General features: G+C 36.3%; 1 protein-coding gene across 13 annotated transcripts in view; it reads left to right on the top strand.

The window, feature by feature from the left end:
- Positions 1–22,939, top strand: part of RPS6KA3 (ribosomal protein S6 kinase A3) — a 173,052-nt gene that overhangs the window by 83,786 nt on the left and 66,327 nt on the right. For 11 of the 13 annotated variants that reach the window (XM_010334871.3, XM_010334874.3, XM_039475434.2 and 8 more), the window contains one exon: positions 22,458–22,574. In XM_010334871.3, coding sequence (XP_010333173.1) covers positions 22,458–22,574 — 117 coding nt within the window. Of the gene's footprint in view, positions 1–8,109; positions 13,114–22,457; positions 22,575–22,939 lie in introns of those variants that run through there. The other 2 variants (XM_010334878.2, XM_010334876.2) reach the window with 2 other exon arrangements.

The following is a 22,939-nucleotide window of genomic DNA, read 5'->3' as shown; positions in this document are numbered from 1 at the left end:
TGCAACTCGCTCTTTTTACTTAACATGTCTTGAATATCTTTTTATGACAATACATATAGATCTACCTCTTCTTTGTTTTTGTTTTTTTTTTTTTTGTTTTGGGGGGTTTTTCGAGACAAGGTGTCTCTCTCTTTGTCATCCAGGCTGGAATGCAGTGGTGCAGTCATGACTCACTGTAACCTCAAACTCCTTGGCTCAAGCAACCCTCCCACCTCAGCCTTCCTAGTGGCTAGGACTACAGGCACATGCCATCACGCCCAGATAATTTTTTTTTAATGTTTGTGTTTTTTGTACAAATGGGGTCTTGCTATGTTGCCCAGGCTGGTCTTGAACTCTCGGCCTCAAGCAGTTATCCTGCCTTGGCCTCCCAAAGCATGGGGATTACAGGTGTTAGCCACCACGCCCAGCCAGATCTATCTACCTCTTTTTGAAGTGGTTACACAGTATTCTATTTTATGAATATCCTATATTTAATGTAATTTTCTCCTATTTATTTTTGTGAATTTGTGTTTTAGTAGGATATAGTCTTAGAAAAGGATGTACTGAAACCAAGGTTATAAACATTTAAATCTCAGTAGACATTTATCAAATTTTCCTTCAAAATTTCAGTATATGAGAATACCTGTTTTAGTATTGCCTACTCAACACTAGATATTATTAGAAAATATTTTTAATTTGAGTGACTCTAGATAAATAATACTTTCCCTTTTTTTTTTTTTTTTTTTTTTTTTCTTATTTGAGACAGAGTCTTGCTCTGCCACCCAGGCTGGGGTGCAGTGGTACGATCTCAGCTCACTGCAACCTCTGACTCCTGGGTTCAAGCCATTCTCCTGCCTCAGCCTCCTGAGTAGCTGGACTTATAGGCACCTGCCACTACGCCCGACTAATTTCTACATTTTTAGTAGAGACAGGGTTTCACCATGTTGGCCAAGCTGGCCTCAAACTCCTGACCTCAAGTGATCTACCCATCTCGGTCTCCCAAAGTGCTGGGATTACAGGTGTGAGCCACCATGCCTTGCCAACTTTCCCATTTTAATTTGCATCTCATTTGATTACTAGTGAGGTTGAGTATCCATACATTATTGGCCTTTGTTATTTTATGTTTTGCTCAGTTTTCTTTGGGGTTACTTGTTTTCTTATCAGTCTGTACAGTCTCTGTATATGTTCTGGATATTAACTCCACGTCTATTATATATCTTGTAATTTTTTTTTAAACATTGATTATGTGTCTTTCATTGTAGTACATACAGAAGTTTTCATTTTTAAATAGTCACATCTGACTTCTGGGTTTCTTGCTTTGGTTAGAAAATCCTTCCCTACACTAAGGTTATAAAAATATCCTTTTACATTTTGACCTTTTATGGTTTTTTGGGGGGTTTTCATTTTGTTTTGCATTTAGATCTGTGATCCCCTTGGAATTTAGTACCTGGTATGAGGTAGAAACCTAACTTTTCTTTCCAAATAGATAGCCTATTGTCCTAACTTCTGTTTATGGAATAAATAAAATCTATTCTTTTCCCCACTCATTTGAGATACCTCTTTTATCATGTATAAAATTGCCTTATACCCCTTGTATCAGTTTCCTAATTTGCCATAACAAATTACCACAAACTGGGTGGTTTAAAACAGCAGATGGCTCTCGGGGAGGTTCCTTCCTTGCCTATTCCAGCTTCTAGTGTTTGCCAGCAATGCTTGACATTCCATGGCTTGTAGATACATCATTCCACTCTCTGCCTCAGGCATCAGATGATCTCCCTGTTTGTGTCTGTGTCCAAATTTCCCTCTTCTCATAAGAGCACTAGTCATTGGATTGGGACCATCCCACTCCATTATGACTTTATCTTAATTACATCTGCAAAGGCACTGGTTTCAAATAAGGTCAAATTCATAGGTACCAGGGTTTAGAACTTGAACATACCTTTTTGGAGGGCACAATTCAACCTATAACCCTCCTGAATATTTTGACTTTACATACTTTTTCAATTACTGTCATTTTATTATATGGTTTTTTAATACGGTAAAGCAAGCCTTCCCACCTTTTTTACTTTTGTAAGAACTAGTCTTAAGTCTTATAAATGTAGTCCTATACATTTAATCTTCCAGATAAACTTTACAATCAGTTTGTCAAGTATGTCTGAAAAATTTATTTGGATTTTTGTGAGAATTACCTTAAGTTTACAGACTAACATGAAAAATTATTTTAACAATATTGAGTCTTCACATTCATGAACTTTTTTTTTCTGATTTTCTTTTACATCTTTTTCAAAATTTTGTGGTTTCTTGGCTGGGCGTGGTGGCTTACACCTGTAATCCCAGCACGCGGGAGGCTGAGGTAAGAGGTTCACTTGAACCCAGGAGTTTGAGACCATCCTGGGCAGCAGAGTAAGACCCAGTCTCTAGCACAAATTAAAAAATAAGCCAAGCATGGTGGTGTGTGCCGGTGGTCCCAGCTACTTGGGAGACTGAGGCAGAGAATCACTTGACCCCAGAAGTTTGTGGCTGCAGTGAGCTATGAGCATGCCACTGCATTCTAGCCTGGGCAACAGAGTGAGACCCTGTCTGAAAAAAAAGTTATTTTTTTTTTTTTTACATATAGTTCTTATACATTTGTTAAGGTAAGTTGTGAGCATTTTATAGTTTCATAGTCTTTGTTCTGTTGTAAGTGGGATTTTTTTCTGCTATGTTTTCCATCTGGTTACTGCATATATATATATATATATATATATATATATATATATATGTGTGTGTGTGTTTATGTATGGTTTTTAGCATCTTAGGAGTGTTGACTTTTCAGAAATCAAACAAATTGTCATGAACATTATGTCAGTTGTGGAAGAATAAGATCAGTTTAACCTGCTTACAACACCTCCATAGTTTTATGGTTCCTTTAAATAAAAGCCCAGCCTCCATAACATGACCTGCCAGGCCCTGCATAATAAGGGTTTGTACACTTCTCTCCACATCCTCTCTAGCCACACACCTCTCCCCTCTACCGAAAGTCCAGTCACTCAAATGTATCACCTTTCTTTTGCTTCTGGGCTTTCATAGGGAATGTTCCTTCTCCCAGAATTTTTGTCCTTTACCGCCATCCCCACCACTTAATTCCTGATCATCTTTCAGATCTGTTTAGATATCATTTCAATGGAGACATCTTCCCAGTACAACTACCACTTCCACTTTCACTTTGAGTTAAGTGTTTTTCCTTTTTGCTGCCACAGGACCTATGCATACCCTAAATGGCAACACCATACTAGATTCCACTGCTTTTTTACTTGGTCTGTATTCCCTACTAAACTGTGAATTGAATGAGGCTGTGACTAAGTCTGACATATTCCTTGTTTTATGTCTGTGTCTAGCATCCAGTTAATGTTCAATAAGTATTTGTAAATTAAATGAATAAATGGATTAGGTTTTAACTAGCTTAGGGACCCAGGCATGGAGCCTAGTGCCCAGAGCTACCTTCAGATTCCTACCTTCTCCAAAATCATTTGAGGCAATTTACTTAATTAGTTTATAGTATATATATTTACATGTAAGCAAATGTAAAAATAATCAGAAGGAAAATCTCCAAATTTTTTATTCTCTGTAGTCTAAAAGCATTTTCCATTGTGATGTTACATGGTTTGTACTTTCTCCTACTCATGGCTTTAGTAGCATTTACATCTGCAAGAACCTGCATTCTAGAGATAGGTCAGAAAGATGCAGGACTAAGATATTACCAGCAATGTGGATGAAGCTGTTGAGCAGATCATTCCAGATTATACAAATTAGGCTTAGGTGTCAGATAAAAGCCTGGTATTTAACATTTATTTAATGATATTAAATCCAAATGATTGTCAAAATGTTTATTAACCTTATAATTTAAAGTTGTATTTTTTTAATGTATAACTGAAAGTTTTTCTTTTGCCAACTACTAATACGTTACATAGGGAACTTTGAGATGTTTCAACCAAGATATTTTCAGATACGGACCTACTTTAGGAAGTTGCTGGAAAATGGGTTCTGCCAACACTAGAGGGTTCTTAACTGAGTAAGAGAGACATGGGATTTGGCAAACAAAAGATCAAGTACTGCAAGCATGATGAAAGTTTCTTCCCATTATGATGATAAAAGGAAGCTTCAGAAGACTAGTTCATTTAGTAAGCTTAGAGAGTACTCAGTCCAGATTGAAGTAGACACATAATTCCGGGAATGTTATCTCCAGGAATGGGATTGGGGGAGGAGGTGGGGGAATACAAGTGATGAATCTAAATAGGCTTGAGTATTGAAAATTCAGTTGACAGGCTATTGCAGAGTAGGTAGACATTGAAATAGGTACAAAGAAGAAAAAAGCGAATTAAAAAACAGAGCAACTGTAAACTTAAGGACAAACAAAAATCGTACACAAGAGATGTAACTCAAGTATATTCTTTACTTCAGCAGTGAACAGTGTTTACATAGTCATAATAATTGTAAAGACTAAATATTGATTTAACCAAAATCTGTGATATAAGTGCCAAGTCATCTATAATAGGATGTCTAATGGTAACATCTGAAATTGATGAATCAAGAGAAAGTATTATAAGGTTATTATTTATCATATAAAGGAAAATACCAGAGGGAACAATGAAAAGAGCTCAAAGGATACCAAGAGCATAGAGTACTGCTGCTTTCTCATTGTAAGCCTTGAAATGCTTTTTGACCCTTTAGCCTTTGATAAAAATTTAAGTGGAATTTAAAAAGTAGTTGTAACTGGTACGACCAGGCAAAAATTCACAGAAGGCATGAAATTTAACCTGAGTCTTGAAAAGTAGCTGCAGAATTTTTGAGAAGTAGATGTCAACATTTGGGTAAATGCACATTTATGGGAAAATAGTGTAAACAAAAGTCAAAGAGATGAAAAGTGAGATGTGTTGGAGATAGCTAAGTCAGTTTAGCTAAAAGGATAGTCATAAAGGAGAGCCCGATTTCTCCTGAATATTAAATATCGTAACTCAGACCTTCTTAGTGTATAGAGTTTGTCCTGTGATGTCTTTTGAACGTGTCCCCTAGGTTTCTATTTGTGATAGAGCCATTCTTTTCTGGCTGGACTTTTCTGTTATTTACATACTTCACCTCTTCTTCTCTTGCCTTTGTTCTTTGTCGTTCCATTTGCCTGTCTCCCATATCTCAGATCCACTTCTTTTTGGAAACAGGGTCTCACTCTGTCACCCAGGCTGGAGTGCCATGGCTCACTGCAACCTTCGCCCCCCAGGTTCAAGCAATTCTCCTGCCTCAGCCTCCCAAGTAGCTGGGATCACAGGCACATCCCACCATACCTGGCTAATTTTTATATTTTTTGGTAGAGACAGGGTTTTACTACGTTGGCCAGGCCGGTCTTGAATTCCTGACCTCAAGTGATCCATCCGCCTCAGCCTCCCGAAGTGCTGGGATTACAAGCATGAGCCACCACTTCTTTTCCATCTTCTGGAATTTTAATGCTGTTATTCTTTCTTCTGGCTTTCTAAAGGTTCAACCCTTTCCTGTCTTTACTTACCTGAAGTAAAAACTTTTACTTCACGCAAAGCTGCCTTAAAACTTGCATTTGAGCATCCAAAATGATCCTTACAGCCATGTGTCCAACACACCATTCCACACCTATTATAGTTATTATGATTCAGACACAAACTGTGGGAAGAGAAGCCCTAGCAGAGTAGACAGTAGGCAGTGAATTACTCACTCAACACAGGAAAATACAATAGAGTGCTCATTGGCAGGGAAAATTTGTACCATGGTGTATTAATAACACTTATTGACTAATTGTGTTGAGTGTTGTCTGCCATTCTAACTCTTACTGGCTGAGAGTGTATTTGAGCACTCAGAGCTTGGGGGAAAATACCCTAGTAGATTTGAGTATATACCATTTAGGAAAATATTTCTGAGATAAGTAGCAGTATAATTAGTACTACATGGTGGAATTAAATAGAGTGTGTATACACCAGGAAAATTTTCAAGCACAAGCAAAGGTTTCCCTTTGCTACATTTTTGGCTCTCTTTCAGGGCTATTTTTTCAGTTCCTAGTATCCCGTTCCTCTACCCCTGAGAGCTTAAAAAAAAGACCATCCCCTTTTTATCATGGCTTACCTCCCTCGTGTGGTGCCTCTGACCTAAAATTGCTTCTCTTCTCTTCTAGTGTAGTCAGCACAATACCCATTTCTTCATTTTCCGTGATCTCATCCATATTTTGAAAGAAAGCAAAGTGACGTAATTATGTTCAAATAAGAATGGTTGGTTGAGTCAACCTGAAATACTGGCATATGGAAAGTTGTAACCCCTTTACCTAAATGAGTATTTTAATTTAACTTTTAGACAAGCATGACTAAGTAAAAAGAACTTCAGTCTAAGCAAGAAAAAAAATGTGTGGACAAGGAGAGAAGTGATAACCACGTAGGGTATATTGTGACTTACTGGAAAATTCAGACCTGGGGCTATGGTGCTGCTGCCTCTTACCCTCTCTTCATGCCCACAGGAGATTCAGTGAGTGAAACATAGCATGCTTTCCATTGAGACAGGGCCTGGAAAGTGCTCTAGAAAATCCTGCTCACTGCTCTAGGAAGTCACTACCATTTGTTTCAAGTTGATCAACTTCATGAAACTTATTTCCCATCTCTGGTTTAAAACCTTAGGCTCTTAACACTTTATAACACCATCTGTTGATGGATGCGTGCTTAAAAAAATTAACTCCTGCACATAGATGAAAGTCCTTATAAATTAAATCTTTTAGTGTCTGAAAAAAGGAATGATCCACACAAAAAAGTATCCAATGGAATCAGTTAAGAACATGTTAATTTTAAGTTTTTATCAGATGGGTCTTTTTTTTTTTTTTCAACAGGGTTCAGTCATCATGGGGTCATGAAGATGGTTAATAATTAGGTTTGACCGTGGTTGGGGTTTTGCCAGACAAGTATAATGTATGGTGTAGAAAAGTTTTCAGGAACTCTACCATGGTCCCCATACTCAGCCCTCTTCCTTCAGGGTCTGTTGAAAAGGTTTAGCACCTCCTGTTTTTTTACCTAAGTCAGCCACCAACCATTCATGTGCACTCTCCTTCCCCAAACCAACTCACCTGGTTATGCTTCTACCAACATCATGACCATTTCCACATCCAAACTATAAGAACTTGGGCAGCAAATTATTTAATTTCTCTTTAAGCCTCAGTCTGTTCATCCATAGTGTGGATGGATAATAGTTCATACCTCATTGGTCAGAATCAGGTGAGATAATTTTACATAAAATGCAGTGCCTAGAATATAGTAGTATCTTAAATGTTATTGTTATACTTGAAAGAAAACTTTATTAATAAAAGAATTCAAATAAAGCAACTAATGACTCGGTGAAGGAAACTAGAAAAAAAGATCTACAAAGTAAACCTATAAAAAGCAAGAGGAAGGAATTAAATATAATTTCAAAAATCAGCAAATTAGAAAACAAGGGAAAACACACAAAAGCAAATCCACATTAGGAAAGCAAAACAGGATATAAGCACAGATAGGAAGGAGATTAAGACATCATAACAACCCAAATATTTACAGATACAATGATACAATGTCTGAGATTTGCTTCAAAATAATTACAGGAGTTGGGGAAGTGAGCATAAGAAACAAGATTGGCTACGAGTTGAAAATTATTAAACTTAGGTGATGAGCACGTGAAGGTTATACTATTCTGTCTACTTCTACATATGGTTGAAATTTTTCTTAGGTTTAATTTCAAAAACTTAATAGAATACTAAATGTAACAGTATACTAATATGAAAATTGGTGAAATCTGTGGTTTTTTAGGAAAATCTAAATTTGGAAAGGGAGAGAGAAACAGTATACCAATAGCCTTGGGAGAAATTTAAATCATAAAAAATTAGCACTACCAAACTTTCTGCTCCCCATTATAGTGCCAAGCTCAATGATTTCTTTTTTTATCTTTTTAATATATATTTTTTATTGTACTTTAGGTTCTGGGGTACATGTGCAGATCATGCAGGACTGTTGCATAGGTACATATATGGCAATGTGGTTTGCTGCCTCCATCCCCCCGTCACCTATATCTGGCATTTCTCCCCATGTTACCCCTCCCTAACCTCCCCACCCCCCACTGTCCCTCCCCTAGTCCCCCTAAACAGACCCCAGTGTGTGATGCTTCCCTCTCTGTGTCCGTGTGTTCTCATTGTTCAACACCTGCCTATGAGTGAAAACATGTGGTGTTTGATTTTCTGTTCTTGTGTCAGTTTGCTGAGAATGATGGTTTCCAGATTCATCCATGTCCCTACAAAGGACATGAACTCACTGATTTTTATGGCTGCATAGTATTCCATGGTGTATATGTGCCACATTTTCCTTGATTTCTTAAGAGAAAAATCTTTGAAACTTTGAAGATATAGATCACTCTGTGGTCTTTAAGTTGCCCCAAAACATAGGAAAAAGTCTCCCTTGCCTTCTAGTTTGTTTTATAGAATAAGCATAGCCCTGAAAATGAGTTAGCATAGAAAATGAAACCATATGCCAATTTAATTTATGAATATAAATGCAAAACTCCTAAATAATTTACAAATTAGTATAGAATTATATTAAAACAATGGATTTTTCCCGGAAATATAGGCATAGGTAAGTATTAAGAAATCTCTTTGTCTAAGTAATCTAATCAGTAGATCAAAGGAGGAAAAATTAAGTGACAATATTAATAGACAAAAATACATTACACAAAATTTAACACTCATTCCTCTTTTAGTAAAGAGGAAATTGTCAGACTTTAACATGATATGTCTAAAACCAAATATTCACATTATGTCTGAATGAATTAGTGAGCATATCTACAAGTCGGGATCAAGGTAGCATTTACTACTGCTTACTTTAAGCTCTGTAGACTATGGAAGTTTGGAGTTTGTTCTGTGATGGAAAGCCATTGAAGAATTTGAGGTGGGGACATAACTTGTTCTGATTTCTGTTTTAAGATTATTCTGGCTGCTGTGAAAATAAAGGATTGCACAGGGAAAATTTAGAAGCAGAGAAACCAGTTTTCTGGCAATAGATGATCGTTTGTACTGGGAATGGCAGAGGAAATAGACAGATTTGAGGTTTATTTTTGAGATAAAATTAGAATTTGTTGAGGGGTTGAATATGAAAGGAAGGAAATTAGATAAGAAAGGAAAGACCAAAAAGGACTTAACAGGTTTTTGAGAAAGGTAATAATGTCATTGCCTAAAATGAGTAAGATTGGTTTCCCATTCCACCTGAAATAAAATCCAAACCCAAACATCATTGGTCTAAGGCCTGACTTAATACGGCCCTAAGCTACCTCTTCATCTCCTTTATCTTTCATTGATGTTCCTCTCATTCTAGCCACTGTGGCCTTTCATTTATGTCTTGAATTCATTAAGCTAATTCCTATCTCCATCCTTGGGCATTTGCTGTTCATTCTGTTTGAGGACTCTAGACCATGCGTCAGCAAACTTTGTCTATAATGGGCCAGATAGTAAATAAATATCTTAGGTTTGTAGGCCATATGATCTCTGTTGCAAATACTCAACTCAGCGGTAGCCATTGTAGGGCAAACACAGTTGAAGTTAATATTTAAACAGAGATGGACATGGGCAGATTTGGCCCTTAGGCTGGCCACGCCTGGCTGTAGTTTGCTCCTTCCCAAGGTCTTGATGTGGTTCCCTCCTTATTATTCAGGTTCTTCTTGGAGGACAATGTGCCAAATAAGTTAGGATCAAAAACCCTGATGCTGCATACTCTTGACTTTACAGTTCTACTTCTAGAAATTATTTCTAAATGTGAATGTATACAAAGGACGACGGGACAGCACCATGGGGTAGATCAGAGACCCAACAATAGGAGATTTGTATAATAGAATTTTCAACAGTCATTAATAATGCATTGAAGGCTATTTAATAATAGAGAATGGGGTCAGCAAACTACACTCATGGGCCTGTCACCTGTTTCTGTAAAAGGTGTTTTATTGTAACACAGCCTTACCTATTCGTTTTCTCACTGCATTGGCAAAGTTGGCAGAAACCGTATGTCCTGCAAAGCTGAAAATATTTACTATCTGTCCCTTTACAGAAAAAGTGATACTATGTGTAGTATGGTCCATGTGTGTACATGGAAAAGACTGGAAAGAAAATCACCAAAATAGTGACTTTTTTTTTTCCCTTTTTGTTTATCTTTATTATCTAAGTTTTCTATACTGGGCAAGCGTTATTTTTATAGTAATAGTTACTTTTTAAATAATAAGGTAAATAATTAAATCAGATGTTTAAAACAAATTTTTTTTGAGACAGAATCTTGCTCTGTTGCCCAGGCTGGAGTGCAGTGGTGTGACCTCAGCTTATTGCAGCCTCCGCCTCCCAAGTTCAAGCGATTCTCCTGTCTCAGCCTCCGGAGTAGCTGGGACTACAGCCGTGCACCACTACGCCTGGCTAATTTGTTGTATTTTTAATAGATATGGGGTTTCACCATCTTAGCCAGGATGGTCTCCAATTCCTGACTCCGTGATCCACCCACCTCAGCCTCCCAAAGTGCTGGGATTATAGGTGTGAGCCACCGTGCCCAGCCTAAAACAAAAATTTAGTAAAATAAATTTTAAGAAATGTATGGATGGAAAAAAAGAACAGTATCTAGTTTCATGTGCACCACCACACAAGTAGTATCCATTTCAGATTTCAGCATATGATACTTATTTAGGCAGCCATTTATTTGAGGTCTTATGTGTGATATTTGGTATTAATCTCAAGATTAATCTGGGCAATGGGATGTGCTTAAACAGTAATAAATACCATAAGAGATGTACCAAAGAACTTGAAGAGCTCACATTCTGGTTAGGAGATGGATAACACTGGAATAAAGTAATTTCTCATTGATGATTTGTAATGTGAATATAAGGAATTCCAATCACATGAGCTAGTCTTTTAACTTTGTTTATGGTGCCTTTTGATGTAAAACCCTTTTAAAATTTCATAATCAAATCTGTATTAATACTTTCCTTTATGGTGTCTACATTTTCCAAACATGTAACCATATGTCCTAACATCTTCCTCTGATGTACAGTGCCACATTTACTCTTTTCTGTTGCTCTGTTTGGCTTTTATAGCGATACCACACTGTTTTAATTATGGTATCAATTTCAACTCAGAGACTTATTTCAGATTTTGGTGTCTGAAATATTGCTTCATTTCTTAGTGCCAGTATTAAAAAGCATAACACATGGCAAAATGTGAATTATTAACCTGAGCACTAGTAGTAATTAAAGCCAATTTTCACTAATTCTTTAAGTTTAAAAAACTTTGGTATTTGGTTGCTCACGTTTAAAAATATTACTTGAATAAAGTCGATGACTGCTACTTATAGAGATATCCTACTTCATGAGTTGTGCAGTAAGCATGATGTTTGCTTTTTCCTGGCATAGTTTCAAGAGCCACCTCATGTTCAGATTGCCGTTCTGTGTTAGGTGGTTGTCCTAGCCTCGCTGCCCTTTTAGTGTAAGGAGTCAAGTAATTCCTTTTGGGAGATGGAAGAGTTCCTAAGTACCTCCCTTGCTGAAAAATTGACACATGTGTTTTTAAACAAGAGAAGTATACAATTTTCCAGACAGAATTCAAAGTTCTATATTGGATATTTATTTGGGTTTCTTGTTGCTGCTAATATATTTGGTTATATAAGATAATTTTTTTAATTGAGCAATTTTTTTTTTAGTTATTCTTCAATTTCCATTAGGTTGTTTATAGAACATTTTCATAAATATTTGATAGAGGAGGAAGAGCCCTGGCTTTTTATGTAGGATCTGTAGCACATAATAGGCTCTCTAATGTTTGCTCAATAAATGGGTAATAAACTGGACCCCCATTATAGATAGCTCTATCACCAAATATGGGCCTACCTCGACCGCAGTTTCTTCATCCAGAAAGTGAGCTGATTATTCTTGGTATTTTCTAGAGTGTCTTCAGGTTTTGAAAATTCCATGATTTTATTAAATTCTTACAGGCTGTGTAGGTTAACACTTGAGGTTTTTGTTGGTTCCACATAGATTAAATTGTTCATTAAGTAGAGTGTTATCCCACAACTCTTGAAGCTGCTGTCCTTTGGTTGTTCTAAATGCCACTATTACAGTGATTGTGTCCTGAATATTGGCATACTTATAATTTTCCAAAGCACAGTACCTTAGAAAAACTTCTGTAAGGTATTAGAGGATGAAATGAAATGGAGTAAGGAATTACATGGTAGCTTGACCCCTCCTTCTTTTCCAAGATGGCTTCTTAAGTGTTCCATTTTGCTAATAAACCCAAGGATTGGACTTTTTTTTTAATCTTAGATTTTATCAACTAGGAATATGAATTTTAGCTGTAGACCTTTAAGTCTTTAACCTGGTTGATAATTAATGCTTATAACTAACAAATTCAAAAGTGATTTACTTTCATTTAAGACAGGTAGCATTTGTCCTTACATCACAGTTTTTAAAGTTTCTTGCCTATGATCTTTATTTTCTACCTATAGTTATGAAACTCTTCCTCATTGACAGGGAACACCCATGACATGCCTGTGTATAACCTTAAAATTGCCTTGAGACCACAGCTTGAGTGTGTGTATAAACACCACAAAGGGTCAAATTCCACATGTGCATTAGTTTAGCAACTTTTAGTAGTTTAGTAGTAACAACTAGTTTCAGCTGTTTTAAAGGGTCGTATAGTTAAGAAATTCTGGCATTTCTCAGGATTCTAAAATAACAAGTTTTGTTTCACTGCTTGTGAAAATTGTCCGGATTGCTGGGAACCAGGAGAAAAGAACATTTCAACAGGATTTGGCTATCAGCAAATCTGTTTTGGTTTCCTGTTCTGGCCTGCCTACCTATCCAGCTACATTAGTGCCCCTGCCGGCAGGTTTCTTTCTTTTACCACAGGAAAATTGTCCGGCCTCTTTTTCTAGCATTTTCAGGACCCGCCTGACAGGAAATTTTCTAATTGCCGGAACAGCTGGTAGGAGAAAACTTTGCAAGGGCTTGGCCTTCCCTTTCTAACTTAAGTTTTACTGGCAGAAATTCTTTTGATACCATCATGGTTTCATAGCCATGTTTAAATTTTTGTCTTTTCGTGTTCGCTCTATACAGGTAAGCTCTGTTCAGCTTCTTTTAAAGAATAAAATGTTTTCATTGGTGCTAACTCTAATTATAGTAATTAAATAGTTATTTCGTTTTATATGTTCTTTAAAGCAACTTCAAAATTCAAAGCCAGTTTTGATAGAATTTTTAAAGGATAATATATCTGTTTACTAAAAGTAAGCCAGTTATGTGTATTATACATTTCAATTTGTATATGTTTTCAACTTATTTTTACTTTTTTAGTGCTAGAATAATTTTTATCTTGTTAGTGTTTGTAATTTTGTATAGTAAAACAAATGACTGTAACTTTCAGCATTAAACCAGGCATAAACAGAATTGCAAATTTGCTAATATTTAGGAGATTACTATAATGAGAACAACTTTGGAGGGCAGGAGAGTATGTTTTTTTAAGCAGTCAATAACTTAAAATCACATTTTGGTGGAAATTGGTTCCTGTAAAAGAAAGTTTTTAAGCAACTCCATATTTAAGTAATTTAAGCAAGTAATTTTATCTTAGAGTAGAAACAATTTTCAAAGAATTATTCTGTTAAAATGGGCTTAGTGGATGTTAATTTGCAATATATTTAATCTACAATCCTGCCAAAATCAGCTTGATGTTTTGCCATGAGAATTGTACCATCCAGCAGCTCTTTAAAGAGAATTAAATTTGCCAATCGGTATTCCAGATTGGGAGAAAACTCTGCTCTTTGTGGCAGTGATTAGTAATGTTTATCTGGAGAACCAGCTTGTTGTTTTCTCAAACATGGGTAAAAGGAGCTGACTTAAACGAGCTTAAAGCTCGCTTAAAGAATTTGGTTAAATGAAAAATGTTGAGCTTATTTATCATTCCATTAGCAAATGAAGTAAATTGAATTCAGTCAGATTGTAATCTAGAATATATTAATGCATAGTTTTATACCATGACTTGAATAACCAGCCTAATTTTGTTTCACAGCCAAATAATTTTTATGTATCTTGATTGTCTAAAAAAAGGTTAACATATCTTTTTAAAATTAAAAAACTATGTATTAGAGAACTATAGGTATCTATATAAAGGATGATAGCTTAATTACTTAAATTTAGATTGACATTTAAGGGGTAAATACATTTTTCATTTGTAAGGTCTTTTTTATGGTACAACAAAAAATGGTTACATATCCATGGTTAGAAAATACTTACTGACTTTTACCAAGGAACATTTAAATATTTTACTTCAAGCTTCAGTAATGTTTTCTGGCATTCAAAACAATTTAGAAAATACAAATGCCTCAAGAACACACTTCCTGACTCAAGGGAGGGGAGGAAAAGGAAATTATGTATACAAGGCAGGGCATAATGCCAAATGTTGAATCATTCTTTGAAATCAGTTAATATCTCTCAGTTTGTTTTCTTAGCATGTTACAATATTAGGTTTTTGATAATTCAAATAGATAGCATTAATTTCAGTTTCTTTTCTTTAATCCTTTTTACATTTTAAGATCGAAATGATATTTTTCTTTCACAACTTGAAAACATGAGATTATTTTTCCCCCACTAAAAAGTGGACCTTAAAGACCATTGGGGTATAAACCTAAGACGTTTTGTTGGTCCTGGGAAAAAAAAACTGGATGGCTTTCTGTGTGACTGAGAAACACCGAAAGATTTACCTGCCCATAAATTTTCTCCTCCCATTTTTCCATGATGTCCAAAATGACTCTCTACAGAATTTCTAAAATTACATGTTTCAACTGAACTGACTTTGTTTTATCCATCAGGGGTCCTATCTAATAATAAATCTTTGAGATCCCGGTAAATTATCTTAGTATCTCTAACACCTAGTACAATACCTGGCCCATAATTTGAATGGCCTTCCAACAAAAAGGAATGGTCCTAACAGAGTACGTCATAGATCAGAAACATTTTCATTGGAACTAGGCATTCAGGAAACAACAAAAGCAGGAAAGCCACCTGTGTTTTAGTTCTCTATCTGACCTCAATTCTTCTCTACCCCTCTTTCATACCCTCTGATCCAAACTCTAGTGTCCAGGTGTGCTCCCACTCTGGCCTTTGTACTGGCTTGTCCTTCTGCCGGGAATGCTTTTCCCCTAGGTGGTTGACTTCCTTATCTCCCTCAGATCTTTCTCAAATAGCATATGCTTAATAAAGCCTGTCCTGACTACTTTATTGAAAATTACAACCCTAACTTCCATGTCTGCTATTCTCATCCCTTTACTCAACTCAGTACCTTTTCTTCATAGTATTTATCATGTTCTAACATTTATTTACCTATTATTATTATTTGGTCTGTTGTCAAAAAGGCAAAGGTTTTGTTCCATTTGACTTATTGTATATCTCAGCGCCTAGAAGAGCACCAAGCATGTATAAGGTTCTCAAAACTAAATGTCTGAATGAATGAATGAATTAGTGAATTCCCATACATAGCTTAAGGGTATTGAAAACCTAGGCCAAGGAAGGTGGCAAATGTCTGAAAGGGGTGGAAATGTAGGAAGAATGAAACAGGGCGTGATTGTAGCTCTGCTGCCATCCTCAAAATTTTGCCTACTTTTGCTTATCAAATAAACATAGACTTTGTAAAAACAGTATCATGGAATTTATTATTACTATTTTTAAATGCACAAAGTAAGTTTTTATGATAATGAATGGACAGATATCCATGTGTCATTTAAAATACAGTTGTGCCAGAGAATGTAAAAATATGTGAGCCTCACAGAATAATTAGAATATATATAATTTATATCTATGCTCCAGTTAATTAACAGAATTATTTTTCCATAAAACTATTAATATAGCTGCTTTACCATGTACTTATAGGCAAAAACACAATTTTACAAAATGTCAGGTGAAACTAATTTTATGTTTTTATGTGACAGATTTATTTCAGTAACAGGTGATTTAGTGACATAAGATATGTTTGCCACATGCACATGTCAGTCTGTTCTTGGCTTATTGGTGCCCTTGGAAATCTGATATTCCTTTCTGCATCCATCTCATTAGATTCCAAGTGTGAGGTAGAAAAGTACATTGTTGCTTTCCTACCTGTTGTCTAAGATTGCCCAAACATTAGTATTATGTCCTAGTTGAACCTTAGATTCATTTCTAAAATAGTCATGTTCCCATGACTTGGTGACATTAAGTACAATCTGGGCATGGAGATCTTAACCCAGGATATTTTGCCTATTATACTGCTGTAATTTTGCATATATATAAAGTAGTTAGAAAATAGTTTGCTGCTGTGATTAGTGAAAATTTAGGTCTTACAAAATTTAAACTTGGAACAGAAAAGCATGTTCAGGATAAAACAGTGGCAGGTTTTTGAAACTTGAGCCAATGTCGAACTTGCCACAGAAATTGATCTTTTCTTTCCACCCTCAAGAGTATTTTCCGTACGCTCTGAGCCCTGATTTAGAAAAATATCTTATAAATCCCTGTTTGTGTCCTCAGAGAAATTTGAAATGATTGCATCTATTTTGGGGGTAAGAGGGTAGGGAGTAGAGGAAGATGCTCTTAAAAAAATAACACACGCTCACACTAAGAAAAGGAACACTTGAAAATTTACTTTAAATTAAGATTTGCCAGAATAAAAAATTTAGTATGAAAGTGGAAAGGTAAAGTCAAGAAAGTCTCTCAGAAAAGTAGAGACAGTGCTGGACGTGATGGCTTATTCCTATAATCCCAGCATTTTGGAAGGCCAAGGCAGGTGGATTGTGTGAGCCCAGGAGTTCAAGACCAGTCTGGTGAGACCCTTTCTCTAGAAACAAATCAAAACATTATCCAGGTGTGGTGGCACATCCCTGTAGTTCCAGCAACTGGGGAGGCTGAGGTGGGAGGATTGCTGGAGCCCAGGAGGTCGAGGCTGCAGTGAGCTGAGATCACACCATTGCACTTTAGCCTGGATGACAGAGCGAGACTCCATCTCAAAAAAATAAAAAAAGAGTGGAAACAGAAAATACAATAAAAAATGACATAATGGATTCCATTTCAGACATACAATATTCAACTAGTACAGGAATCACAAAAAGAGAAGCTCTGAAAAATGGATGGAAAGAAATTATCAAAGATATGTTAGAATTCCCCACAAAGATAAAGAATTCAGGTCTTTAGATTATAAAGGTTCACCAAGCATCTAGCATTCTGAAGGGAAGAAAACCCTATTTATCTCACTAGTGTGGAATTTCAGAAACACAAGGACAGAGAAAATCTTTAAAGCTTCCAGAAAGAAAAACCAGACCTAGCAAAAAGTGTGAACAGACTAGCATCACCCATCTCATCAGCAGAACTGGAGGCAAGATTTTTTTTTTTTTTTTTCTGGAATTTGATACCAAGCCAAACTGTACAAATGGGAAGACAAAATAAAAACATTTACAGACGTGTGGCCGGATGCAGTGGCTTACGCCTGTAATCCCAGCACTTTGGGAGGCCAAGGCGGGCGGATCACAAGGTCAGGAGATCGAGACCATCCTGGCCAACATGGTGAAACCCCGTCTCTACTAAAAATACGAAAAAAAACAGCTGTGCATGGTGGTGCACGCCTGTAGTCCCAGCTACTCAGGAGGCTGAGGCCAGAGAATTGCTGGAACCCAGGAGGTGGAGATTGCAGCAAGCCTAGATCGCGTCGCTGCACTACAGCCTGGATGACAGTGTGAGACTCCGTCTCAAATAAATAAATAAATACATTTACAGATGTGTGATGTTCAGAAAGTTTTCCTCCACATCACCTTTCTTAGAAAGTTACAAGAGGGTAATCTAAGAAAGAGACATAGGAAACTGAAAACTGGATTCAACCAGAAAATCACTGAAGAGCTATGCCAACGTGATGACTGTGCAGCGGGCCTACAGAACCACCAGTCCTGATGGGAGGGTGAGAGAGGTCTCCAGGATATAAAAGAGCTCTCAGAAGAATAAAATATACTGCTAAGGACCGAGAAAATAATAAGAATAATGGTCAAGTTACTTCCCCCTTTCTCCAAGAATAGTGGAAGGCTGTTAAAAACAGGAAAAAATAGAAAAGTGCATGAGAAATCCATGATCCTAATAGGAATCAAAGTAAAATTTATCATGAATGTAAACATTTAATGAAGTGGTGGTGGGGTGGGGGGGATTCTCAATACTGTTTGTTTTTTAAAGTCCCCTTGGACTGGCCTGGGAGTCATGGGCTCATATAAAAGGAAATTTAATATATTATCTAGCCTTCCTATGAACCATATATTGTCACAATGATGTGAATGCTGTTGTATATAGGCTTTCAACTTTAGAATCAGGCTCTAGATAGAGTATGAATGATTTGGTTGTGGTTGCAGCAGAAAATGTTAATTTGCTTAAAATTAATAGCCTTAATATTGATAAAATTACAGCTAGAAGTGCAGGAGAAAATGTTAATTTTCTTAAAATTAATAGCCTTAATATTAATAAAATTACATACAGCTACATATTAGCCTCCTTTTTCAAGGGGAAGAGTTAGGATTCTGTCCAACAGAGAAAAGACAAGAAGTTTATGTAAAGGTAATATGATTGCCAAAGAATGGAGAGGAAGATGATGAAATGAAGGGGCATAATATAAGTAAGTCGCTCACCTTTCTTATTTTAAGTCACTAGACATTGTCTTAAGGTTGATAAATTAAGAAATTTTCAAAGTAGATGCAGAACTAATTTTTTTTTTCAAGTCCAGGCATGAGGGTGAGAAGAGACTTGCTTTTCACCATAAGCTATTCTGCCACTGTTTATTACCGGTTTGCATGTATTACTTTGATTTTAAAAACAAAGAGTTTAGGGAATAAGAAATAACCTAGGTTGACAACAGGCTATGTGTAAGAGAATATTGGGAGGTAATATCACAATAGTAGGTTGAGGCCATGTAATGGAGGACCTCGAATGCCAAGGTGAAGTAGTACATCTAATTTGAGAAAGCTTGGAGTTTTTGAACAGCCTGGTCAAATGACTGGAGCTGTATAATTTCAGAAAATGAATTTTTCAGAAAGATAAATTGGACCCAGGCAGAAAGGGATATTGTGAGTAACCAATCTAGTTTCAGTTTTCTAGGTGAAAGGTTATGAAGGCTTGTACCCTGATGATACCACTGGAAATAGAAAAAGAAAGAATGAAAAGTGTTCTCAATACTGTACTTGATACATAGTAAGTGTTTCAGCATGTGGTTGTTGTACCGAAGGGACCAAAGAGAGACACTACTTTTTTTTTTTTTTCTTTTGAGACAGGGTCTTGCTTTGTTGCCCAGGCTGGAGTATAGTGGCATGATCATGGCTCACTGTAGCCTCGACCTCCTGGGCTCAAGCAGTCCTTATGTCTCAGCTTCCTGAGTAGCTGGGACTGCAGGCTTGCACCAACAGCATACCTAGCTAATTTTTAAAATTTTTTGGTAGAGAGGAAGTCTCACTATATTGCCCAACCTAAACTCTACTTTTTTTTGTTGTTATTTTGAGACAATGTCTCACTCTTGTTGCCCAGGCTGGAGTGCAGTGGCACAATCTCAGCTCACTGCAACCTCTGCCTCCCGGGTTTAAGCAATTCTCCTGCCTCAGCCTCCCAAGTAGCTGGGATTACAGGCATCCACCACCATGCCTGGCTAATTTTTGAATTTTTACTAGAGGCAGGGTTTCACCATGTTGACCAGGCTGGTCTCGAACTTCTGACCTTAGGTAATCTACCGGCCTTGGCCTCCCAAAAAGCTGGGGTTACAGGCATGAGCCACCACGCCTGACCAGACTGCAGTTTTTAGTAACTTATTTGACATGAGATGAAAGGAAGGGTAGTCATCAAAGATGAGAGTAGTAATTGCTATGTATTTTGAAATTCATGGCCTGATTGTAGCTCACACTATTTTAGGGTAAGGGTTGATCCTGTATGCCTGCTACAAAATGGAATGTGTTTATAATTCAGTGATTGTTCTTCCCTGCTTGTGTTGCTTCTTTATTTGTGACAAACAATTTTTGTACATACTTGCTATGAAATGTAAGGTGGAAAAATACTGTAACCTGATAAATCACATCCCACTTACCTAAAAAAGAAAAATGGTAAAAAATATTTAACATTACAAAGTAGAGTTCTTCATGACCTCATGATTTAAAGGCATAAATGGCTGCTAGATTCCAGTTAGGCTGTTGAACAGATAGTTGTTTTTTGGGTTTGTTTTTTTTTTAAAATACAAGGCTAACTAACACATACTGGAATCCAGCCCATGAACTTGGCCCCATGAGTTCAAGTCTGTAATCCATTAGTCTTCAAAGTGTGATATGACAGCACTTTGGGGTATAGAAAAGAAGATAACTGCTTTATGTGTATATAATTTTAAGGATACAAGTATTGTGTATGTAGTTTGTTTGTTTGTTGGTTTGTTTTTTTGCTAAGGATGTGTTACCAAAAAGTCCAAAGAACACTGCTGTAATCAACTGAGCCAACAGACCAGTTATAAAGACCAGGGTCATAAGTCTATAGGTTTCCTGTCATTGATCTCAGTGTGGTGTAATGGTACGGGCCTTGTTTTTAAAATCAGGAGACCTAAAATTGAGCCTTAAGTCTACCACTTACTGGCTTGTGATCTTTGGCCTTCAGTTAATCTCTTTAAATTTCAGGCTGTAGAATATTCAAACCAGTTTGTTTTTAGAGAATCTGTCACATTGCTACTGGTAAATGGGGGAAATACATCGAAAACTCTGAAATGTTTATGCTTGTTCTAAGGTTTACTTGTTTGTATCAGTCCTCTCTAACATTAATATGTGGTCAAAGATTTGTCATGAAGCATGAATATAAAACATAAGAAAACACCTAACACAGAGTTGATATGTGGTAGGTGCTCAGTAATAGTATTTGCTAGATTTCTAGTCTTATTTGGAGAAAAGGGTATCTGAAACCCTTGCACCTTGGTCTTACTTGGAGGAAAGAGGTAGCATCTTAAGTGTCAGCTAATGCTTGGTTCTGTGCTAATACCTACTGCACAGGATTGTTGTGAGAATTAAAGGACATAACGCACAGGAAATTATGAAATAAAGACCTAAACTGATGTTAGGAAATGATTTGATAATTGTTGCCGAAGTTCTAGGAGAGTCCAATATGATCGAACTGCCTAAGTAATAAATAACCTACAAATTACAGCCTCTGTCTGAGAAATAAAGTAGTGGGCCTGAATTCCTTTTTCTCCTCTTCTAGGAGTTTTTTTTTTCCTTTTACTACTCATTTTCAAAAGCTACCATGTTAGGATATTCTGGTATGTCCTTTTGAGAAATCTTTGTAATTCTTTATATTGCCAACATTCTAAGGACATCTCAGAAAATGTTAATTGAGCACAAATGTTTATATGGGATACGATAATAACAAAAACAATGGATTATTTATGTTCACATAACACATTGAGATTCTACTAATGGTACTTATGCACCTAGAAAAGAATTATAGTCAAAATAGAAATGATAGTCTTTATTTGACAGGTTTATGTTTCTGATTTGGTCAGATTGTGTTTTGTTGTAATTTTTGACTATAACATATAGTTTGTGTCTTGATTAAATAAGGTAACCTAATCTGCTGATCTCACATAAGTGATTGAAATCCTGTGTATTTCATGTATTTTCTCTTTGTTATACTTTTTCTCAAATACATTAAAATGTCCACTGTCTTTTAAAATCCTTCTCTTAACCTAGATGTCTCTCACTGTTCCATCATACTGAATAGTCGTTTTTTTCCATGTCTGATTCTCCATCCAAATGATAAATCTTTTCTGATTTTGTGTTTTAGAGTTACTCCTTTCTCCCCTCTGAGATCCCAGATTATTCTAGAAGCAGAAAGTAACTTAGACATTTCAAAGGGATAAAACTTCAGTGTACTTAAACAACCACGTTGAGGTTAGAAATCTCCATGTTTACCCTGGAATATTTTTCAACTCCTCTCCTCAATAAATAGTTGGGTTTTTTTTTTTTAATAGCATTAGTTCTGAGTAATATAACCATACACCAGAGCACAGCAGATTACTCCGAACTGTTATTTTCAGACTTCTTTACACCCTCTGCCCCCACCCAATAAAACTATTCTAATTATCTCCAGTAGAGAGAACGAAGACTTGAAAATGCTTAGTACTAAATGTCATGTAGAGGTTAAATTGCCTATGTGATAGGCTGGTATAATACTATCTCTGACATTTACCCTGAAAGTATATATGTGTGGCATATACACTTGATACGTTGGTAAAGGGTGGTTTTTCTGTATGTTAATTTCAGGATTTCTAATATACTTAGAAATTAGATTGATTTCTAATTAATTTCTAGTATGATTAAATTTGTATTGTTTGATTTTTAGCAGGAGAAAACAGCTCTGGCTAACTCTGTTTGCTCCCCTTATATTTACCTCAACAGGAAGAAGTCAGTATCAAAGAAATTGCAATCACACATCATGTAAAGGAAGGACATGAAAAGGCAGATCCTTCCCAGTTTGAACTTTTAAAAGTATTAGGGCAGGGATCATTTGGAAAGGTAAGTCATGAGTGTGTGCTTTTTTAAAAGCTGTTTTTTGGAATTCATATGTATTTCACATACATGGGGAAACAGAAGTATTTTATGAATTGCTACCAGTCTTCCTACTAGCAGTGTTTTCTGTGTTTTTACATTTCTCACTATCATTAAGTGTGGGAAAGTGAATAAAGTCATTCAAAAGTACATTGGAAACTAGTAAATTGGTAGTATTTGCTTCATACTTTATCTTCAAGACCACATGACCTCTCCAATTGTGATTCTTTAATGGTTGAAAATCACAAGATATTCCCTTGATACACTGGTCTCTTTTCAAGTCCTTGGGTAGGGATGGAAGATGATCTTGCAATACAATATAACAGTGCATC

Source organism: Saimiri boliviensis, chromosome X, assembly GCF_048565385.1.
Source record: "Saimiri boliviensis isolate mSaiBol1 chromosome X, mSaiBol1.pri, whole genome shotgun sequence".
NCBI lineage: Eukaryota > Metazoa > Chordata > Mammalia > Primates > Cebidae > Saimiri > Saimiri boliviensis.
The sequence above is the reverse complement of the archived record's forward strand: the minus strand, read 5'-3'. Positions and strand labels throughout refer to the sequence as shown.